An 18,215-nucleotide genomic window follows, 5' to 3' on the forward strand; every position below is an offset into this window, starting at 1 on the left:
CTACACTTTCTCTATCCATTCTCCTATTGGTGGGCATTTGTTTTTGTTTGCTTGTCTGTTTGTTTTCTCTGTAACCACAAACAATGCTGCCATAGTAATATTTTTAAACTTGACAAAAGAAAAAAATGCACGCAGAGAAGGAAATAAGGCATCATCTTGATCTAATTCATGATCTCTTTTTCCACCTTTTCAGCAGAGCGTGCAAGTCCAGGGACGCACAAGCAGCAGTGAAGGAAGTGAGATGGCTAGTCTGGCCGTGCTCATAGCCACCACTCTCTCTCAGGCACCAGTATCGCAGCGGACTGCTCCCAAATGCTTTTTTCTTTTTTGTGTGCTGTGTGGTGGGGAACATATTTCATTCTTTTTCCATGTGAGTACTGCATTATTGCAGCACCATTTGTTGAACTTTTTTAGGCAGGGGGTAGTGCATGGACCAGGAATCGAACCCACGTCTCCCATGTACATGGCAGGTGAGAATTCTACTGCTGAACTACCCTTGCACCTCTCCCATATGCTTTTGAAAGTTTTCTCATATTTTAAAAATTTACCTACTCATTATACGGAAGTTTATCTTTTCATTATATTACTTCTTATAAAATGCTACTTCTTGTAAAAAAAAAAATCACTCAAATAAATAGTAAATACAAAGGATAAAATTTTCTTTTTAACCTCCAACCCAGGCATTTCCACCTCCCCCAACCAGTCCAGATTTTTTGGATAGGGAACCTAAAGTGTCCTTTAGCTGGCCCTGCAGGGGCCGGCTGGGGTCAGCAGAATATTGAGGTCTTTCCAGAAGAGAGCCCCAACTCTCCATGTCGCTGGTTCCAGACAAGGCTAGGAAGTCTGAGAGGGAAAGGTATATGGTTGGGAAAAGAGTAGTTTGGGACTTGCTAGAAGGGAGGAAAAGGCTCTTCAAAAGATTATCAATGCCAAAGAAACCATTATTTCACAATCAAAGGTGGCATGTTGAAGGATTTCTCATGAGAGTGGGGCCACTACCTTTGAGGAACCCATATGTCTTCCTCTCTTATCTCCCGGTGTTCCCCCCAAGTAATGCACTCATGGTCTCTACTACCCCGGACGGTCTGAATGAGCTTCCCGTGGAAAGCAACCAACTCTGAGACTGCTTTCCTTCCTACCTACTCACACTCTCCAGTCGAACTTCTTTCTTCAAAATCCGAAAGCATACCCCAAGGTTCATTATTCATTTAGACTTTAGGATGAATCTGATTTTCAATACCAGTCATACACATTAAGTTGTGAATAATCAATAGGCTGCTACTGTTGCTTTTTAAAAGTGAAACTCACATGAGTATGGAACAATTGGCATAATGTCTGCAAGCAAATCTTTAGAGTTAAGGAGCCCTTTAAGGAGCCTCCTGACCACTGTCTCTGAATCCCCATGCCAGAAGGCAAGGGGACAGCAACTTGGCATCTCACCTTTAAAGGAAGAGAATCCCTCCCCTCTTGTATCAATTCAGCTCTGCATGGTGACAGCGGATCTGATTCCTTGTCATTAACTTTAAAAGAACAGTGGGGATAGATGTGTCAATATTCTAAGTCTCGGCTCTGTAAAATGAGGACATTCTCAGAGGCACAAGCCACCCTAGGCACCACTCTTTTTGCTCTGCTTCGAACAGCCCAATGATCACACTTCCTCTCAAAAAGGGTCGTCAGCCTCCAGAACATATTCTCATCACTGACCTCAGCTGGGCTACTACCTGCTCCTTTTTCTCAGGTCCCTCTGTTTGTCCTTTCTTACCTGCTGTTTGATGAAGCCATATTCCCAGGCTCAAAATTAGCTTGAGGAGGAACATGTTCTGTAGTGGATCTGAAAGAGACAATTAAAAGTCTCAGAGTCTTCTGCAGCTTTGCTGGGTCTCATGATTTGGTGATTTGCTCACTCATGAAAACAGGGAAATAACTCATAAACAAATCTGCGGGGAAGGGGAGGGTGGTGGTGGAGTTAAGCTGGGAAGAGTAACTATATTTTGATTGCCTGGAAGAAAGAGGAGAAAGAATAAGAGGAAACAAGAAGCTCTTTATCAATCTAAATTTACACATGCTTCTTCCTTTTCTAACAGCCTTCTCTTAATATGAGCCAGTCCTCGTGAGGCGCCCGCATTGGTAGTTAATCTTTATCTCTTTTCCTTTCCCATGAAGTCTTCTGTATATTTTTTTCAGTAACAGGCCCTTAAAAATTAACCTGGTTAGTTAAATGAGGAATGCACACCATATTCTCTAGTTGTACTGGAACTTTAGGAGTCAGTCATTTTGGAGAACAGAGCTAGATTCAAGTAAATACTTGAAAGTTGACTGAGCAGGCAAAGTGGTTACGCTCTCTTGAGTGCTGGGATTGTCACTTGAACTAACTGTTACTAAGAGTCTAGACAAGGAGAGCAGGGAACTGGCTTCATTGGGTGGGTGCCCAATCTTGGTCCTGCCCCACCTCCTGCGCTTCCTCCTTTGCTCCCAAGGCTTCTCCCACCCAAGGACTTCTCATGGGGTTGAAGGCAAAAAGGCCAAGATGCACTACTGTCAGCTATTCTGTCCTCAAAGAAAAGCTTGCAAATTTATTCACCATGCAACAATTTCTTCAAGGGAAATCACCTATTGGAGCCACATATTTAAATCAGATAAAAACAGAGCTGCTTTGAGTATGGTAGAAAATCAATCAAGGGTTTGATCAGAAAAATGAATTGATCTCATTTACATTTTTATAGAAGAGACTCAGCATCAGTGTAGACAATAGACTGTTGTTGGGAGGGAGTGTGGGTCAGGCAAGAGTAGAAGCAGAAAGATCAGTTAAGAGGCTGCAGAGATGATTTCTGAGATTAGGGTGGTATGGCCAGTGGAGGGAGAAGTGGCCTGTCAAAGTGAGTGTGTGTATATGTATATACAAAAAATATGTCTATCCTCATGGCAGTTCCACACAATGTTAATTATTGTCGCTTTGTAACAGATTTTTGAAATTAGGAAGTGTAGAGTCCTCCAATTTTATTCTTCTTTTTCAAGATATTTTTTCTTTTTGGCTATTCTGGGTCTCATGGATTTCCATACAAATTTTAAGATCAACTTGTCTATTTCTGCAAAAAAAAAAAGCAGATGGGACTTTGATAAGGATTACATTGAATCTGTAGACTCATTTGGGGAGTTCTGCCATCTCAACAAGATTAGTGATATGTTTACATTCAGTTAGGTCTTCCATATTTTGAAAGATCTGAGGGAATTGCAGGCAGGCTAGGTATACAGCGTGAGGAAAATAAAGGAATCCAGGAGAATACCTAGGTTTGGGGCTTGAGTCACTAGGGTAACAGAGGTGCTATTTAGTAAAATGAAGAAGACAGAAGGTGAAGCGGATTAGGGAAAGGATATCATGAGTTGTGTCTGACTTTGTGTCTGATGCTCCTTTTATCTATGGTATGGACAGATAAGTAAAAAATACGGATACGAAATAAACAAATAATAGGGGAAGAAAGGTTAAAATAAATTGAGTAGACTGAAATGCTAGAGGGAGGGGTAAGTGGTATGGCATATACAAGGTTTTTTTCTTTTTTATTTCTGTTGCTGGAGAGATGCAAATGTCCAAAAAAATGATCATGGTAACGAATACACAATCATGTGATGATATTGTGAGCCATTGATTGTAACCATGTCAAGAATGTTTGTATGTTTGTTAATTGTTTCCAATAAAAATAGTTTTAAAAAAAGAGTTGTGTTTGGAACTTGCTTGTTTCAAGATGCCTATCAGACACACAAGTGGAGGTGTTTAGTAGGCAGTGAATTTGGGAAAGAGACATAAATTGGGGAGGCATCAATGTAAAACTGCTTCAAGCAGTTGAGCCAAATCCTCCTCAATGTCCTAACAAGTGCAGAATTAGCAGATTTAGTGCGGGTGAAAGCCTGAGTTTCAGAGAAAATGAGAAGCGCGCATGTAGAAACAGCAGAATATTCGCAACTCTTCAGAGAAGAGAAATGAGGCAATAGCTAGAGGGAAATGTAAGGGCCACCGTAGTCTGTATTCTTATTTTTATTTTAGGAAGGGAGATATTGCAGCAGGCCTTGGGAAATAACTGCGAACAGAATCAAGTGCTTTCCACAGGGAAATGTTCAAGACATACCTTAGCTGGAGATAGATGAAGGTCCTTTTCCTTATCAAAATGCAAATATATATAGAAAATGTATCACCTTAAGCTACACCACCAGACCTGCACTTGCCCAGCATTCTTATCCCAGAGCACGAAAGGATGGCATGTCATATGTACTTCTGGCAACAGAAAGGACTCCTGGCTCATGACCCACTAGCCTTGACAGTCCTTACCTCCATGCCCATCAAAGGGACTTTCCATGGACACTGCCTCCTTGAGCAAACTGAGGGACAGTTTTGTAAAGGTACTTTCCAACCAGTAGCTTCCTTTCCTCTTAATCCTTCTTCTAAGGAAAATGTTCCCCCTGCAGTGGTTAAGAGCTCAGGCTCTAAGTTCAGACATAACCGGGTTCAAATCTCAGGTTTACAAATTATTGGCCTCTAAGTCCTTGAAAAGTTTAAGAAAATTCTTTGTGCCTCATTGCCCTATAATACCAATAATAATAACAACAGTCAGTTCATTGAGTTGTAGGCCCAAAAGAAGTAATGTATATTTGGCAAAGCATCTAATATATAATTTGTCTACTATATTACGAATTTTTACTGTGTCACTCTAATAAGAGATCATCCAGATTCCTTTCCATTTGGGTACTCTATTCCTCTTTGACATACTTAATTTGGGATTTTAAGAAGTACTAGATGGTTACTTTATGGTCCCAATTCTTTCTTTCTAGCCTGCAGTTGGTCTGGCTCATCCATGGACGGCTACCCAGTGTCTTGGGCGTCATCTTATACCTATTCATCTCTCATCCTGCAAATCCAGCCGGTCCTTAAGCCCTGTTAATTCTGCCTCCTGGATACTTTTTGGATGATCCTTTTCTTTCAGTCAGAAAGAGAGACACAGTACCACCTCCAGGGAAGGAGTCTCACTGCATGGAGGATAGCACGAGCACACCAATGCCTGCCACCAAGAACAGCAGTCCTAGAGTCCCAGCCTACTCTAGGTTTGCAGGTGTCAGGGTCACCAACAAAAGTCTGACTGACATAGGCAGTGGAGAGAAAAATATTTTACTCACACAGAGAAGAAACTAAGTAAAGTCAGCTTCACTAGTGGGTATCAGTCCACCACAGCCAGCAGGTCTGAGGCCAAGCATGGAGAAGTTCTCAGCTCAGCACCCCTCCCCCTATGTGTGTGCCTTAGGTAATGGAGGAATCCAGCTCCCTCTCTGCTGGGGACAGATATAGGAGGTGGAGGAGGGGAGCCAGATGTCAAAACATGCATGCTTTAGCCAGTCTGTCTCCAGTGAATGTGTGCATATGCGCATATGGTCAGGGCAAAAGGGGAAGAGATATACTAACCAGCAGGTCACTCTATGCTAGGGGATGTGTTTAACACTAGGCTCTCCCAAGAAAGGGGTCAGCTTACATTCATCATCTATGCAAGTGCCAGGTAGAAGCATCTAGTCCCAAATACAGGGTTTATTTGGGTGACAATGAAAGGTGGTAGGCGGTGCTAGGACTGTCCCCTATCACACGCTCCTTTCTGCCATTACCTTACTTCAACTTCTCATACCATAGCAGAGTCTCCTCACTGGTGTTTTTACCTCGTAGTCTTGCCTCCCTCCACCTGCCTGGGTAGAGGACAGAAACCTTGGAATCATCCTTGAATCTCTTCTTTCATCCTACATGTGAATTCTTAACAGATCCTATATAACCTTCCTTCAAATATATCCAGAATTTGACCAGTTCTCACCACCTCCATTGCTTCCATTTTAGTCTGAACCATTATCAACTCTTGTAGCAATTTCTGCAATATCCTTATAACTGGTCTCTGTGATTCTGACCTTGTCCTCCTATAGTTGATTCTCAACACAGCAGTCACAATGATTCTTTAAACATATGTCAATTAATATCTGCTCAAAACCTCCCCATTTTATACGCACAGTAAAATCCAAAGCCCTTCCATTAGTCCAGGTGAAAGAGTCTTGGGCCCCAGGCTCTAGAGGATTCCTCTCGAGCTGTGCCCCTCCCCACAGGCAGGTGTTTGTATGATAAGTGTCATTTGGAACCCTTGTTTCCCTCAGTCACATTCTGAAATTTCCTGCCCAAATGGCCTGGATCCGTCTCCAGGCTTGTGCGGCCTCTTCCCCAGATCCACCTCCCCAAGTGTTAGGCAGAACCCTTTAACCCCTTGATGCGACCAACCCTCAGCAAATAGTCCAAGAGGCTTTCCCCACCCATAATTTTCAGAAACCCACTGAGCCACCCTAGCCCACGCCCTCTTGCCTTCCAGGCAGCTATAATCTTGACATAAGCTCCCTTTACCCATCTTCCGCAGAGGCAGTTGCGACCCTGCATGACTACGGCGGTATTTAAATTTTAAACCTCGCCAATGAAAAGCTGCCAACTCCCGGCTTAGCCCTCCGCGTCTAAACCAACCAATGAGAACGTTCCAATTTCTCGTGTCCAAACTAGACAATGAAAATCCACCACCTCCCGTTCCCTATTTCCCGCCAACCATCCTATATAACCTGTCCCCTTTCCCTGGAACCCATCTTAGACTTCAGCCCGCCTGCGCACAGCCTCGCAATAAAGCTTCTTTGATCAAGTTTTGATCTTTTCTCCTCCCTCCCGGTGGAAAAACCTATCACGAAGGACAGACCATGCTGACGGAAAGGTATCTCTGCCCCTGAACACCCTCTTTGCTCTCCTGAATAAAATTGTGTTATGTAAAATTATCACATTACCCACCACACACACAGCATTCCCAATTTCCCTTATCTGTGTCTTTTTCTCCAAAGCACTCGTTACCATCCAATATACCATATAATTTACTTGTTTATTATACTCATTGGCTGTCATCTTCCACTAAAAATATAAATACCTGGAGGGCAAGGATTTTTTCTGTTTTGTTCACAGCTAGGTGCCCAGCTCCTGGCATAATTTCTGGCATGAAGTAGGCGATCACTTCATATTTGTTGAGTGAACTTTATCCACCAGGCAAAATGATCTCCTGAATAATCAAATCTGACCATGTCACTCCTGCTTAAGGGACTTCAGTAACTCCCAGTATGTACAAGATAAAGTTCCACTTAGCATGGCCTGCCAAACTTTTCCTAGTTTAGCCTCTTCTGCCTCAACTACACAGAAATACACATGCTTTCCATGCACAGGACCTCACTTTGAAAGTGCTAAGCTCATTTGATTTTTTCTAATCTTATTTTTCCTCAACCTCAATTTCTTCACGAACTTTAAAAAATCCGTCTATAATTTACATCTAATATTCTAAAGTAGTGAGTACAAAGGACTCAAGGATATGGAGGCACTGACTCATAGGAGTCTAAAATGGAGTTGATAACTTATTGTGATGGAAGATTTAACATTTGTTCTTTGACTTAAAAATCTCAGATTGTTCAGAAAAAAATTGTGCATTATGTGCACACGCATACATGGATAAATGTGGAGAGAGAAATGTAAGGCAAATGGGGTAAATAAAGACAGTGTTTAACTGGGAAAAAGTCGTATTGTGTCATAGAGATCTCTTTATGCATCCTTACATTCTCCTATACTCAACAGAACATAGTTTATTCAGAAGCATAGAAGCCTCTCCTGACTGCCTTAGGCTGTTCCTTCTGCCTCAATTATTCCTGCTACTCACCTCTGTTGTAGTACTTAAAACGTTGACTTGTTATACTCTTTCTTACCTTTCAGAATAAGAACATCTTTGTGCTTAATTAAGTCCTCATAAATGTTTCTGAATGGACAAATAAATGAGTGCTTGCATGCATGACAAGTCAGCATCGTACACTGGAATCTAAGACAACTGGTTCCAAGTTGGCTCCTTTCTCTATTGGAGAAACAGGAACCTTAATCTGGTTTTAAATTTTTGTCCAATTTAAGAACTTTCCATCAATTGGAGCCATTCATAATGGAATGAGTTGCTAATGGTGTGGGAGGGTCACGATTACTGGAATTGTTTAAACAGGGGATGCATATTGAAGCAGGAATTTCCACCATTAATGGAAGGCATCCCTTTACAACAGTATGATTCATTTAAGCATTCAGCCAGAAAAATGTTTCCAGAGATATCTCAAGACCTTCACCAACCTTTCTCAAAACCATAGGCAATCTGGATAAGATTCCCGGCTTCTGAGTTTCTTAGGAGAACCACAGTTTCTGAGAGAGCACGTTCTTGGGGCCTTTAAAATAAGAGAAGTGTGAATTCCTTTATACCTAGGCAGGCAAGACCAGAGTTTATTTAGAGAAGTCGTGGACCACGATGCCAGAATTAATGAACTCATCACCTCTTTCATAATTCTTCTTTTTTTTTTTTGGTATGCTGAATGGTGGGGGTCATGTTTCATTCTTTTTTCCATGTAAGTATCCCATTATTACAGCACCATTTGCTGAATTTTTGTTGTTGCTGTTTTTTGTTTTTGTTGTTTTATTGTTTCGCTTGTTTTGGGGAAGTACGTGGGCTGGGAGTTGAACCAGGGTCTCCTGCAAGGCGGGTGAGAATTCTACCACTAACTACCCTTGCACTCCTCCATCACGTCTTTCACAGAGCATCCAAGTGTAAAGTGCACATGTGGGCAAATGAGTCTTGTGATAACTTCTCCAAGAGATGAAATGAGCATGTTCAAACACCTATGCCAACCTCTTTCATCTTCCCTTTTAAAATCACTTTGTTTTGGATATAAATATGTTATGATCTATTCTTGCTCAGTCATTCATTTTCATCTTAATTGTATGCTCCTTAGGTACATGTTTATTTCTCTTGCTGGAGAGTTTCTGTCAAGCACAGGGCACTCATTTCTGTTCTCTTTAGATGAAGCAAGCTGGCCTCTAATTAGTGGTTTGCAACATGGGTGGAAAAGTCATTTTTAATTAGATGATCAGTTTAGCGGAGTTTTGTAATTTCTGGATAATTCTTGATGAATTTCCAGGTAATTCTGCCTGTCTCTGAGAATGTGGTAGTGGTTGAGGTCGAGTCATGATCTGAAACTGAGCAGAGCGAAGTAGGATCTAATATCTACAGGACAAGGAAAGCGTTAGAAAGGATCCTTTCAGTCAGAAGATGCTCAGGCTTGAGGGTGAGAAGCTTCAGCTACTCTCTTCTGATTTGTGGAAAGCCCTGCTCTGATTACTGCCCTACTTTTGTTCTCACTTAGATCACCAGGGAAGCTGCTTGTCCTGGTGGCAGGGCGGTCCAGGGGAAAGAGTACGGAAGGAGGCATTGGGAGACACAACTTCTGGTCTTTGCTTTATCCTAATGCCTCAGAGACTCACTCCCTCCTGAGTACTAAAGAAGGGGATGCACTTGAGGATTTCCAAGGTCTCTACCATGCATTATGTATGCAGCGATTGGCCCTGAACAGTTAATTTCAACTGTTCTATCCAAACATGGTAGGCAATATTCGTTATATGCCACATACCCAGATTTTGATGAACTTTTAAGATATTGAAGCATGGTTATTTGTAATTACCACAACGATCACTAGCATGTAAGTAACAGTTGATCACCAGGGTTTAAAAGATAAAGGTAACTTATGTAAGACTTGTCTTATTCTAGGTGAAATCTCCTTTTACTTCTTCCCCTCTAAAAGACATCATAGAAAGTGAGTGAAAACGACATTGTGCAGAAAACAAATAATAAACTCCAACTTGTAAAGTTATATATATGTATATATGTACACTTATATCAAGTCAAACTTTGGATAATTGAAGTACTTTATTAGTAGTAACACAAAACAATGTGGGGAGTAGCACAGCCTTTGTTGGTCTAAAAGTTCCATAATTTCTAACATGAGCTCTCCTGTCACTATTTCCATTAAGATCTCACCTGGTAAAATCTACCCAGTCTTTAAGACTCATACAGGTCCACTTCCTTCATGAATCATTCCATGAAGCTCCCAAGCAAACGTTTGCAGAAGTGTTGTACCACTCAGAGAACGTCCTGATAATCTTGGATTTAGTAGCTTATGTGGTGTCTCTCCCTTGCAGACTTTTGCCTCTTATTTTGTCTGCTTCTTTCTACATGAGAGGCACTGAATACAACTTTACTCAACTGCATTAGAAAGTTGTATCTTTCTAGAGAAGTCAAGAGAACAAATTCTAAGAGGTTTGTGAGGAAAAAAAAAAAAAGAAAGCTTTTCCAAGCCACATTTGCAAGAGTTTAAAAAATCCCAGTAGGTGCTAGCAGTTTCACTTCTTATCTGCTATAAGCCTAGTTTTGTGCCAGTTCTACAATCTGTCGAAATCTATTTGGGATGTGATAGACAAAATGAAATTTGTGGTGCTGCAGCAGTCTACGGAGGTTTTAATGATCTTTTTCTTTCTTTGATTCAAAATATGTACTCAAGATTTACTATGTGCCAGTATCTGGTGTATAGAGATGAACATGACACAGTCAAGGCTTTCATGGAATTCATCAGATCTGTAGAATAACCGAGTTATAGACATTCTATGGAAATGTCACCAAAATCCCAGAAAACGGTTCATTTAAGTAATAATACAATCATATAGGATCAGGTTTTCAAAGGCTTTTATTCTTTATTGATGACTCTCTGTCTTAACTCACCAGGCTCCTTCCTTTTCCTGGGTGTCTACAAAGACCTGGATGAACACTCATCACATTTACCTGAAGTACCTAAATTAACTACTGTTTCAAAGCACAGTGGCTAAGGCAGGGATAGTAGGTAGCAATATTTAACACCTTGGGCAAGTAATACGGTTTGCTCCAGGCCCTATCACTCCCTAATGTCTTGCATGCAGCTGGATTCATACCTCTTCTTTTTTTTCTTTTTTTTTTTGGCAGATAAATTTTTGTTTCATTGAATGATTGATCTATATAACTGCTGAGGGCACTATGTATAGAGAAGGGAGGGGAAGCTTTATTTCTTGGTCTCTTCTTCCTTAGACAGTCTTGATATATTGGTGGTGCTGCAGCAGTCTACGGAGGTTTTAATGACCTTTTTGTTTCTTTGATTCAAAATATGTACTCAAGATTTACTGTGTGCCAGTATCTGGTGTATAGAGGTGAACATGACACAGTCAAGGCTTTCAAGGAATTCATCCAGTCTGTAAAATAGCCTAGGTACAGACACTGGATGGAAATATCACAAAAATCCCAGAAAATGGTTCATTTAAGTAATAATAAATTATCATTTTATTATTATTGGCCTGAATATTATTATTCTTGGCCTGAAGCCCCTCCTTGGGGTGCCTGGTCTTAAACCAGCCTGGTCTGCCTTCAGCTTGTGGATGCTCCGTGGGAATCTGCGTGCTCTTGAACCTGGTCCCCTCCACCTTCCCATGCAGGCTGTGGAGGTCACTCCTCTTAGATTCATGCAATTCTGAGCAGCCGGGGCAGAGTCTCCTCCTCATCCAGGTTACCTTCTCAGGCACTCACGCCTGGGCATGCCCTCTCGCTTATGCATGCCCCTATGCCTGCCCTTCTGTGAGCCAAGGTGCTTTTCCAGCATCCAGCCTGTGAATGGACCAGGCTGATCATCCCATCTTTGATCAACTTGCGAATCTGCTGACTGGAGTTGGCATTGGCCATTTCACTGGACTTGCTGGAGTCCAACCAGACCCTCTTTTATTGCCACAGTTTAGGATGCTGAAGCCTGAACCAACTCAGGGTTACGGCAGCAGGACTGAAAGGAAAGAACTTGCTAAAGCTGGGTCCCTCCCATTACCTGTCTATATATTTTTGTACCATCAGTCATTATAGGCATCTGAGATTTCAGGGAGTCTTAGAACTAAACTTTCCAAGGTGGATGAGTAAACTTTCAATATAATTATTTGATCTCCAAACCATCTGTAGCATGTATAGATGACTGTAGCCTTAAGATGCTATATTACTTAACATAATGGAGCACTGAAGTTCAAATTGCATCTCACTTTTTTAGTCAGTAGCAGTGAGTGCCCACTTTTTGCAAGTCATTGTATTAGCCTCTGAGGGATTCATAGGAGGATTTATTTAAGAAAGGATCCCTGCCCTTAAAGATGGTATAACATGGTGGTTAGAACTCCCACGAAACTAGTGTAAAAGGAGTGGTAAAAATGACAAAACGCTGGATGTTCACCAGAGGGAGGGAGACTTCCTAGAGGGGTGAGATTTGAACTGGGCCCTTGAAGCACTGGTAGGATTTGGAGAGTTGAAGCTACTGGTGGTTGGGGGTTGGGGTTAGGGGGCACTGCAGGTGGCCTCGAAGCAAAGTCTCAGAAGTAGAAACACACAGAGCACACAGGGTGTGTTAAGGGGACATTGTAAGAATTAAGCTAAATTTAGCTTTCACACAAGGTGACACAGGCAAGGAAAGGCGAGGGCCTTTGATGCAAGCCTAGAATTGGCACCAAGTCCTTCATGGCCAGGGTAATTAAAATATAAAGCATAATTAAAAGGAGGAACCTTCAGCGGGAAGTTTGAGTTAGAATATCCGGATAGGCTGTAACCTCTGGAGCATCCAGTCAGTGGAAAAACAGGGGAGGGGTCTGCGGGCTAGGCGTAGGTGTAATATTTGTGACATTCTATTGTTTAGCATGCCAGCCACCGATATGTTCGTCTAGGCACCCGCTCTTGCAAGACTGTGAATACATTCTTTTCTTCTCTACAATCAGGTGAGCCTTTCTTCTCCTTCAGGTATAGCCTTCTTTCTAACAGACATGGAACTAACTTGGCTGGAAATTTAGGTTGAGACAAGAATGTCAAGGGCTTACTGACAGGCAGAGTTACCAGTGAGGAGATAGTGACAGAGTCTTGAAAACAGGCCAGCAAGTGAACTCACTGCCCTCGCACCTACGTGGAACATGACTCCGAGGAGTGTAAATCTCCCTGGCAACATGGGACAGAACTCCCGGCATGACCAGCACCCAGCATCAAGGGGTTGAGAAAGCCTTCTTCACTAAAAGATGAGAAATGAGACAAAATAAAGCTTCAACGGCTGTGAGATTTCAAAGAGTTCAGAGGTTATCCGGGAGGTTATTCTTACACATTATATAGATATCCCTTTTTAGTTTATGGTGTACTGGAGTGGCTGGAGGGAAGTACCTGAAAACTGTTGATCTGTGTTCTAGTAGCCTTGATTCTTAAAGATGATTGTATAATTATATGGTTTTTACAATGTGACTGTGTGATTGTGAAAACCTTGTGTCTGAAGCTCCTTTTATCCAGGGTATGGGCAGATGAATAAAAGATAAAGGTAAAAAATAAATAAATAAATGATGGGGGGATAAATGGTTTAAAAATGGGTAGATTGAAATACTAATGGTCAAAGAGAGTGAGGGGTAAGGGGTATGGGATACATGAGATTTTTCTCTTTTTTTTTTAACTTCTTTTTTTCAAGAGTGATGCGAATGTTCTAAAAATGATCCTGGTGATGAATGCACAACTGTATGATGATATTGTGAGCCATTTACTGTATACTATGGATGGACTGTCTGTGTGGGAAGATTTCTCAATCGAAAAAAATACAACTGAATGGCAAAGTCAAAGGAGTACTTGGAAAAGATAGTATGATATAAATTTTTTCAAGATAGAAGGTAGGGCATGATTGAAGGTCATCCTTAGAATTAGGGGTCATTGTATTTAACCAGATGTTTGGTACCAGAGCCTGATTTAGAGTCTGAAAGGGAAAGAAAGAGACAGGAAGGAGAACTGCTATAAAACAATTGACAGGACATGGACAAAACGATTGACAATTGATCAGCCATACAGGAAAAAAAAATAAAAGAGAAGCTACAAGGTTGACTGTGGTTTTGAGGCCAGACTATTAAGACAATGTAAAAATATAGAGTTTGGGACATCATTTCGAACTAGAGATAAAGATAAAGAAGTTATTTCAAATATGGAAATGTTAATTGATACTGGGAAATAAATGAACTCTTTGAGGGGAGCGAATAAAAAGAAGGATTAGAAAGATCTCTTAGGAATGGAAAGAAGAAGTAGTGGACCGCTGAAAAAGGCAGAGAAGAGGTGGTCAGAAGGACGCCCCGACTGCAGTATTGTTAGAGATTCCCCCTCACAAAAGTGGACATTGACTAACCAGCTGTGGCTTATCTCTCCATAACAACAACCCCCCATCCATGGCCTATGCAACTGATCCAGCAAACCATAGCCTGTGCCAGAAAGCAACCCGCCAATTCCTCCCAGGACAGCAAAGAAACCTAACGGTTCCTTATTGGCCCATAACCAAGCCCCACTACCTATCCAAAAAAGCCGCTTCTCCTTACCTTAATTCCCCACCAATCATAAAACAATCCATTAGCTATACTAACCGCTCCTCGCCCCACATAACACAGTGTATATAATGCTGTATCTGACCCTCCTAGAGGAGGGCTGAAGTCTAGTCTTCAGGCTCCCTCTGCTGAGAGAGCGTCTCAGTAAACTTCCCACCGGCATCATCTGTCTCCACATCCTGGTATGTGCCATTTTTCCTAACAAGTATCTTGGGGACCAAGGTAGGAACTTCCTAAGAGGCAGGGGTGGCTAGCAGTTTGGTTGGAGAGAGCAAGAACTGGGAATCAACTCCTAGGGATGTTGGGGAGGGTTGGCAAGCATCAGGAGTGATGAGGGCTGGATAATCTTCCCGATCCCTTTATCCATCCTGGACTTCCGTGGGTTGGTTTGGAGGTTGGAAACAGTAGACAAGGAAGATCGTCTTGAGAGTAAGAGTTCAGGTAACGAAAGTGAATAGAGGAAGTTCAGTGGCAAGAGTGAGTTTGTTCATCCTCTCACAGACTCATAGGCTTGGAAAGCAGCTTGGGAAATATCCAGATCAATCAGTATTTGCCTCCTGATACAATTGTCTAATTACTCTCCACACAGACTGTTCTTACTGTTTTTTGTGCTTTTATTTTTGTCAACTTGGGTCTATCATTCCCTTCCATAGAGACATAGAATTTCAGATAAGAAGAAATCCCAATTAATAGGTAATTCCACTCAAGCTCTACCTCTCTGCCTCCACCCACTGCCATCTCTCTTTTACTCTGTGCACTCAGATGGTAAGCAATAAATATCAATAATCGTTGTCTCCTTTAATTTTGCTACCGTTTCTCTGATCATTTTCATCTGGAAGAATAAGCCTTTTAGCAGGCCTCAAGGCATGCTGTTGTCAAATAACTGCTGCCTGCATTATAAGTTAATGAGGTGATAGTGCCCCCCATGCCAGCAGCTTATTATTGGATCATAGCTTGTAAACACAGCCTAGTCTGGGGTGTTGACTGCCTCCCAAAGAGAACATAATCACAAACAGATGTGTGTTGTAGGAGAATACATTTTTAGCTTCTTAACCATTAATCCTCCAAAAACTCTAAACCGAGAGACAATTTCAAGAGAAGTTCAGTTTTTCTACTGTGCATGCTTCTCAGGCAGAAAATAACTCACCTGATATAATTGCCCAACAAGAATAATGAGCATAGGGATAAGCAAGAGAAATCTTACTCTCCTGGGACAGGAGGGAATTAGCTTGTTTGTGCCCTCAAACACATTCCCCACTTCAAGTATTTCCAGGCAGAGTTCCTCCTGGCTTAGATGAGGTGGAGAGAAGTTACACCCACACGTCCCCCACCGAGGTAGCCTCATCGCACTCTGCAACACAAACTCGCAAAAACACAATAAAATCTCAACCCACTAGATACTCACAGCAGGACTTGGCACAGCTCCTCTGGTTAAGACAAAGAAAGAAAACAACACAGTGACATCTGCAGTTTCTGTCAGATTCCCGCATAGAAGCCAACTAAGCAAATAGACAAAACAAAAACAAAAGCCAAGCAGTAGCTCCAACCAAGGATTCTTCCTTGCTGGCAGAGCGATATGTGAGTAAAGGTGAAAAAAAGCTTTCAGAATCTGGGGTTAAGGTATATTACACAACAGACGAAAAGATGTGGTCATCTCAGTCCAGCTCAGGCTTTCCTGTAATATGGGTAATTCAAACGAGAACTAGTTCTGGGGAACTGACTGAGACCCGGCTGATTGGAAGTTTTGGTTTTACTTTCAGCAACGCTTCTCTGCATGCAGGTACCCCTTGAAATATGTCCATGGTGAAGCGGGTACACAATCAGGAGTAGGGGAAAGGGAGGGAAAGAAGACACCAGCGTGTCCTATGATATGTGCCAGGAACTTTCCCCAGGTGGCTCATTTCATTCGCAGAGCCACTCGTGGCCCACGTACTGCTGGACCCATCCTACACAAGAGAAAACAGAGTCAAGATCAAGCAGTCTTCCCTTGGTTGCGCAGCTGAATTTAAACTGAGGCTTTTCAGTGGTGAGACTGAATCTGGGTGGCAAGAAAAGGCCATCTTGAGTGCAAGTTTGGACAACCAATCCCCTTCCTGCCCTCCCCTACTGCCACCATTCCTCCTGGACTCACAGGAGTGGATGCCAGTAGAGATGGGGGTCTGCCCAGACAGAGTGTATTTTCTTAGCCAAAAAATTTCCCTAGTAATTTACTGTCCCTCCCATGCCTGGTTTCTAATCCTCTCCTGCCTCCATGCTTTCATTGTGGGAAAGTAGAGCTCTTCTTTCCTCCTGGTTCTGCAGCCTCTGCTTACTCCCTCCCCCATATAAGAATGAAACTTGTAGTAGCACAAATGGGAATGACCACATTGCAGTAGACCACAAGAATGGGGCTGAATCTGTGCCAAATCCTCCTTTCTCTGGGATCTGCTTCTCCTCCCACAGTCCAGATAAATGGTTTTAGTGGGAGTCACCTTGATGTTACCCTACTCCCCTCCCCAGCCAAAGTGATTGCCCAAGGACTGGACACATGTTCCATGCATGGCCCTGAGAGTTTAGTGCCTGAGGCATTCATGCACCACCCCATCAGCTCCCCTTCCCTTTTAGGAGTGAGGCACACTGCCCACTATTTACCTTCCTCTGTCTGGGCTGAGCTTCCCCTCTGTTCTGCCCACCTCTGCTCTCCACTCTTTCCTCTGGGCAGCTCAGCTGTTTCTTCTGGCACCCAGGATTGGGAAAACAAAGACTCGCTTCTGATAACGAGGGAAAGCCCAAGTGCTTCCAAAAGAGAGCAGACGCAAATAAAACTCAACCTAATACCTCAGCAGATTATCCTCCCTTGTAAATCTCTATGCCAAACACTAGATACCAAAGTTTTATCCAGGTCATTTCCTGGATGAAGGACTGGCAGGTGACTTTTTAATTTCTTCTTTTTGTTTACATTTTCTTTTTTAAGTAGCTTGCCACCAACATAAATCACTTTTGTCAAAATAATTGTCTTAAAGCAGTAATGGAGAGTATATTTAGATTGCTGAGAAAAAACAACCGTTTTAAGAAGTTGGGGAAGGGTTTGTTTGTTTCTACTTTATTTAATAAATAAATCACAGAAGACCCCTGAAATACATGGCTAAATCATGTATGTGTGTGTGTGTGTGGTAGAATACAAACCTCCAACATTGTATGGATACCTGGCAAAGGAAAGTTAGGATGTAGGTCATAAGTATTGCAATATGATAAGCTTAAGAATTATCTCACTAGGGTCCGCAATCCTCCTCCATTTTATAGAAGGGAAAGTCAAGGCAAAGAGAGATTAAGTGACCGAACCCTGTGAGGGCCTGGTGGAGTGGGAAGGAACTCCCATTTCCCCGAGGTGCAACGTGATCATGTAAAGCACCCAGAACACAACAGTTGCAAAATCAGTGTTAGTTATTTTGGGACTGAAAAATAAGTCATCTTTCCCACTGTTCTTGGTAGAGGTTAAAAAGAAGAACATAGCCTGATGGTGAGAAAGAAATGCACCAAGGCTTTGGGGAAATGTGCATAGTGCAAGAGCTAAAGAAAGGGATGAGAACTGTGAGGACCCAGCAGTCCAGCTTCTAGAAACAGTCTTTGCAGTCTTTCCAAAGTCCGGAGCCAAGGCTCTGACACAATATTCCTGGACTGGGAGGAAAGGTAGAGACGGCTTCCCATTTCTCTTGAAAATGGGAATACGGGATTCAGCGGTGGGGAGAAGGACATAAGCCATTGGGAGCAAAGAGAGTGGGCTGGGCCAAAAATTGGCCTCCCTCATGTCATGGTCAGCCCAGACCAGGTCAGGTCATCCTCATACTGGATGACACATCTTTGGCTTGGAATCTCACCTGATCTCTGTCTGCAGGAAGGCCTGGCC

The 18,215-nt window shown here is 42.3% G+C and overlaps 1 protein-coding gene across 2 annotated transcripts in view; it reads right to left on the reverse strand.

The window, feature by feature from the left end:
* Positions 1-16,010, reverse strand: part of PDCD1LG2 (programmed cell death 1 ligand 2) — a 66,885-nt gene extending 50,875 nt beyond the window's left edge. For both annotated transcript variants that reach the window (XM_077148258.1, XM_077148259.1), the window contains exons 1-2: positions 15,735-16,010; positions 1,763-1,831 (exon numbers count right to left, since the gene is read on the reverse strand). In XM_077148258.1, the coding sequence (XP_077004373.1) occupies positions 1,763-1,831; positions 15,735-15,819 (154 nt within the window). In that variant the 5' untranslated portion in view covers positions 15,820-16,010. The remainder of the gene's footprint in view (positions 1-1,762; positions 1,832-15,734) is intronic.
* Between the last annotated feature and the right edge of the window lie 2,205 nt (positions 16,011-18,215).

Source organism: Tamandua tetradactyla, chromosome 2 (genome assembly GCF_023851605.1).
Source record: "Tamandua tetradactyla isolate mTamTet1 chromosome 2, mTamTet1.pri, whole genome shotgun sequence".
NCBI lineage: Eukaryota > Metazoa > Chordata > Mammalia > Pilosa > Myrmecophagidae > Tamandua > Tamandua tetradactyla.